This window comes from Spinacia oleracea, chromosome 2, assembly GCF_020520425.1.
Source record: "Spinacia oleracea cultivar Varoflay chromosome 2, BTI_SOV_V1, whole genome shotgun sequence".
NCBI classification, from domain to species: Eukaryota; Viridiplantae; Streptophyta; class Magnoliopsida; order Caryophyllales; family Amaranthaceae; genus Spinacia; species Spinacia oleracea.
In genome coordinates, this window is record NC_079488.1 from 44,727,611 (window position 1) to 44,732,582 (window position 4,972).

Sequence of the window (4,972 nt, forward strand, 5' to 3'; positions counted from 1 at the left end):
ATTAAAGCTGTAAAGTGTAATTGGGCCTGGCCAAGCCCAATCACGAGGTAAAACGTTTTTAAAGATTCTCATTTTCAGGGCTAGCTAAACGAGAAAACCCCCTTGTTTTTATAGGATGTAAAACGAAGGAAAATCCAACAAACCAATCCTTTAATTTTTGGAAAAGGGAAAACCAATAAAAGTTAACGCTGCAGCGACTAAGGACCTGCGCTGTTAGTGACGCAGACCCCGCCCGCTGAAGGTGGGCGAGCCTGTCCTCTGAGGGTGGACCCCCCGTCCGATAGAAGTGGACGAACCTGTTTGATGTTTTTGAATATAAGGACCTACGCGGTTTGTGACGTAGACCCCGCCCGCTGAAGGTGGCGAACCTTGTCCGCTGAGGGTGGACACCCCGTCCGATAGAAGTGGACGAATCTGTTTAATGTTTTTTGAAAATAAGGACCTACGCAGTTTGTGACGTAGACCCCGCCCGCTGAAGGTGGCGAACTTTGTCCGCTGAGGGTGGACACCCCGTCCGATAGAAGTGGACGAATCTGTTTTGAATTTTTTTTTTGTTTTTTTTTGAAAATAAGGACCTACGTGGTTTGCGCCGTAGACCCCGCCGGCTGAAGATGGCGAGCCTATTTTAAATTTGAAGACTTTATTTTTCGAAAATTGAGAACCTGCGCGGCTAGTGACGCAGACCCCGCCCGCTGAGGGTGGGCGAGCCCATTTTGAATTTCTTATTTTGCCTATGTAGAAAGGGCTTTTGTGATTACAACCTGTTGGTGGGTCGTAATATTTCCTGATTAGATGTGTCCTATAAGTGGGTCCACATTGTGTATATTTTTTGTTTAACGATATTTTATTTTATTATTTATTATTATTATTATTTTTATTCAAAATAAAAATACCGTTTTTTCTTTTTTGGGATAGAAATAAGATAACGGATATCTTTACACAAAATAGGGGAGTACGCGTGCCCGACAGCGAATATTCGCTGTCTGGGAAGCATTTTCAGCGCCCAGGCCTGGGCGCGAGAATTTCTAACGCCCAGAGCTGGGCGTTGAAAATGCGAAAGGGGGACTGGTCTTTAAATTCGCGGACCGTCTCCTTCCTTTCCCATTTCCACCATTTTCGCTCAAACTTCTTCACTTCTCTCTACTAGATTTTGCTTGTTTTCTTCACTTTCCTTCACGAATTCTACTCCAAATTACTTCCCAATCTTCCCAATGTAAGTAGTTTTCAATAATTTTGAGCTTTTCTGTCAATTTCAGTATTTTTGTCAAGTATTTTCGTGCATGAAATTGATTTGGGGGTTTTTGATTTTGTGCCCCTTTTCTCCAATTAGATAGTTGGAAATGTTCCACATAACATGTTAATTAGTTTGTGCATGTTAATTTTTGTAAGTATGTTGATTTTTGTTGAATTTGGGCATTTTCATGCTAGCACCCAAGTATACCTACGAATCTAGTATTTTCTTATAATGTAGGTGTTCTTGGTATATTGCTTGCGTTCCTCATAATTCATGAATGACAAATTATGGGAGAATTTTGATTTTGCTGGAGTCAATTTTTACTTAGGGAATTTTGCTAAGTATGAACTTAGTATCATGTTTTTAGGGAACAAAAATTGTATGACTCCATTTCATGAGTGAAATGCACTCTTTTTTAGGGATCGGTATGAGTGCCGATTTTGTCAAAGGTATAATGCCTTGTTGTATTGTTGGTCAGCATGTCTGACGAGTCGTTACCCCCTCCAGGTGGCCACGAGGTGCGTGGCATGACGCGTCAGTCGACTGGCCCGGGTCCCCTATGGGTGGGCCCCGAGCTTTACGATGGTCGTGATCTGCACTACGACTTAGAGCACCATGTGACTTCCCGCCTTCACGCGAGGAGAGAGACTACGGTTCGCGGTTATGGCGCCGCGACGAGTGAGACCGTTTTTAGCTATCTGAGCTCGGACGCCCAGGCCTTGGTGAGGGCGAGCTCACTGTTTCCGGTGGTTGAGACCTTCTGGGAGATACTGCGGCTCAACATCCCCCTGTCCTTTCTGCGGTCGTTCATGAGGTGGTGGTGGGATACCACCAACACCTTCCATTTTCCTTGGGGCGAGATGACCATCACTCCTGAGGACTACACAGCTTTGACGGGTTTGACCTTTACAGGGAACCCCGTTCGTCTGAGGTCGGACGGCCCATCGCCGACTGTTGCTGAGGGTACTAGGCTCCTGGGCTCGTGGATGGGTAGTAGGTTACCTTCGTACCAGCCCCGTGGGATACCTTTCGCTGACCTGATGTGGGCTTTGTAGCACGGGGTAGAGGAGTCGCCTTCGAGACAGGCTCGGCTGTTCTACCTCCATTTTATTACTTCCACTTTTCTATCGGGTCTGACTGACACCTTTGACCCGAGGTGGATAGGCATGGTGGAGGACGTGTCTACACTGGGTGACTATCGCTGGGGCGATTTGGGCTATGCGACGCTTGTCGGCCAGATGAGTTTGTCGGTGCGCGTCTCGGACCCGAGTATACGTCACTTTGTGATTACATTAGCGGGAGTGCCGCGTTTGATCGAGGTATGTGCCTAGACTTTCTTTTGTTTTTCTCGCTTTTACCCGGCCTCTTTTTTTTTAACGCTTTATTATCCTTTTCTTTTGCAGCTGTGGGCCTTTGAGCACCTACCTTGGCTGGCTCCCCGAAAGGGGCAGAGGCCTTTGGAGTTCCCTGCCGGTCGCCGTTGGGGTTGGAAGAAGAAGCTGACAGTGCGTCCGCCGCCCGATACCGTGTGGGATCTTATCCGGGACGGGAACCCTGAGTATGTACAGAATCTTATCCTCTATCTCGTATTTCGTCATTCTTTTCATGTGCGAGATCTGACTGCGTTTTGTACGAAAACAGGTGGTTTGGACCCCATGGCTCTCTTTTAGGGGTACCCATGCTTCGGTCAGGGAGAGTTATGCCCTGAGCCAGATGCGGGTCTTGTTCGTTGGCCGCTGGGACCCTGTCTGGTACCTGGGAGAGCGGGTACGTATGCAGACGGTCGGGGTTTTTTCGGTGCCCAGGCCTCCGCCTGCGACCATGCTGTCTACTCGCTCGATAGGCGAGTCGTGGAGGGTCCACTCGAGGACTAGTGTGCCGGCGACAGAGTTGGTGATAGAGGGAGCTAGCTATTACCAGTTTATCCAGGATTCTCTTCGTCTCCCGGAGCCTGGCGCTGTAAGTTGCCTCCTCTCTTTGTATTGATTTTAGTGTTTTCATGTTCGTGCCCATGTGTTTATGCCTACTGTGTTTTGTGCAGGAGGGTCCTGACCCTTTGTTGGGGGGGATGGGTGCTTCCCGATGCTCGGATCTCGTATACCGGAGAAAGTGGATCCGAGATTGTGGAGACTTTCCCGGAAGACCGGGTTTTCCATGCTCCGCTCCCTGAGGGAGTAGAGGCGGTATGCACCTTTCATTTGTGTACTCTTCTTTATATTTTTTCTTTCTTCTTTTACTGACATTCTTGTTTTAGGTTCCGGCCCGTACGGCCAATGCGATGGTGGGGGTGATCAACCGGTTGAAGTCCGCGTTGGTTCGAGCTCGGTCTGTACTTTCTTGTAGGAGCCCCCACTCTACTCGGGTAATGTGCCCTCTCTTTTTCTTTTGATCTGTACCTTTGGTTTGGCTTTCGGTTATTCACTCTCTTTCTTTTTTTGTCCCTTTTTGCAGACGGCTACTGGGCGTGCTGGGGCCGACGACGCGGGTCCCTCGGGCGGGGGACACGGTCTTCGCGAGAGAGAGAGAGCACAACACTCGCCCCTACGGCATCGCCGTTCTGATGCGGGGGTGAGTTCTTCCGGGGAGAGGTCCGAGTCGGAGCGTAGGCGGCGTTCCGTGTCGGTGGCCCGAGAGCCTAGCCCCGAGTTGCAGTCACAACCCCATTTTTGGGGTGACTCTGGCTGGGGTCCCTCATACTACGGGGAGTGAAGTGGATGAACCGGCGAGGCTTGGAGACATGGAGCCGATGACGAGTCTTAGGCTTACCTCCTGTTTTATACACATTCATTCTTGTGTTCCGCATGTATATATATATATTTTTTTGCGATTTTTGGTGCAAGAATGTTTTGAGCCTTCCGTGGGCTTTGTTTTAACATATTTTAGCAATATTAGCGACGAATTTTTAAAAGGAAAAGACTTTCGTAAAAATAATGAGTTCATATAAGAGTGCACATATATTTTTAGACTAACCGACTACTTGGGGTATTACATATGCATGTTCACTATTTTTGTTTTTTGCCGACTCGTGTCATACTCCTTTGTTGGGCTTTTTCCTGGAGACTCTTGTGGCTTTTTCATTTTATTTGGTCTTGCCCGTGCATGGGTTAGGGTGGAGTGCCCTTTGCGATATCTTTTCTTCTTGATGCGTTGCATGACTTTATTATTTTATAATTTTTTATTGGACCGAATACTTGAGAAGGATTGCCTACGTATCTTGTCAGAATCAGGTCGCGCGTAGTTCTAGCTTTTTGAAAAAAAACTTTTTTGAAAGGGTGTTCATTACTCGTCTGCTTCCCCCCCAAGTGTTCGTGGTTCTTTTGAGGGTTAGAAAAAAGGAGTACGAACACTTTGTAGATGCGGGAGGGTAGGTGGCAAGAGAGAACAAAGCCCGGTTTAGGGCGAAGGAAATATCGGCGCCCAGGCCTGGGCGTTAGAAATAACAGCGCCCAGTCCTGGGCGTTAGAAATAACAGCGCCCAGTCCTGGGCGTTGAAGTTTTGTCCTTCGCTTTTTCTACTTTATCGAGTGTTATGCCGTTTGTTTAGAGTAATGCGCAGAATGTTTGCTTATGAGTTTTAATGTGTTTTATTAGATGCCTTAACTCCGGACTGGATTTTATTAAATATAGTACTTTTTCAATTGGTCTAAGTTCGTGAGGTTAGCGAATTCCGCTCCATCTATGTCAGCTAGTTGGACTGCTCCGCCAGGTAGGATGGTCTTTACAAAATATTGATCTGTC

At 47.5% G+C, this 4,972-nt stretch overlaps 1 protein-coding gene across 1 annotated transcript; it reads left to right on the forward strand.

Moving 5' to 3' along the window:
- Positions 1-2,884: 2,884 nt before the first annotated feature.
- On the forward strand, positions 2,885-3,417 carry LOC130466909 (uncharacterized). Its single transcript, XM_056835473.1, has 2 exons — positions 2,885-3,193; positions 3,276-3,417. Exons 1-2 carry the CDS (start codon positions 2,948-2,950, stop codon positions 3,402-3,404), a joined length of 375 nt encoding a protein of 124 aa, XP_056691451.1. The 5' UTR covers positions 2,885-2,947; the 3' UTR covers positions 3,405-3,417.
- The last annotated feature ends 1,555 nt before the right edge of the window (positions 3,418-4,972 follow it).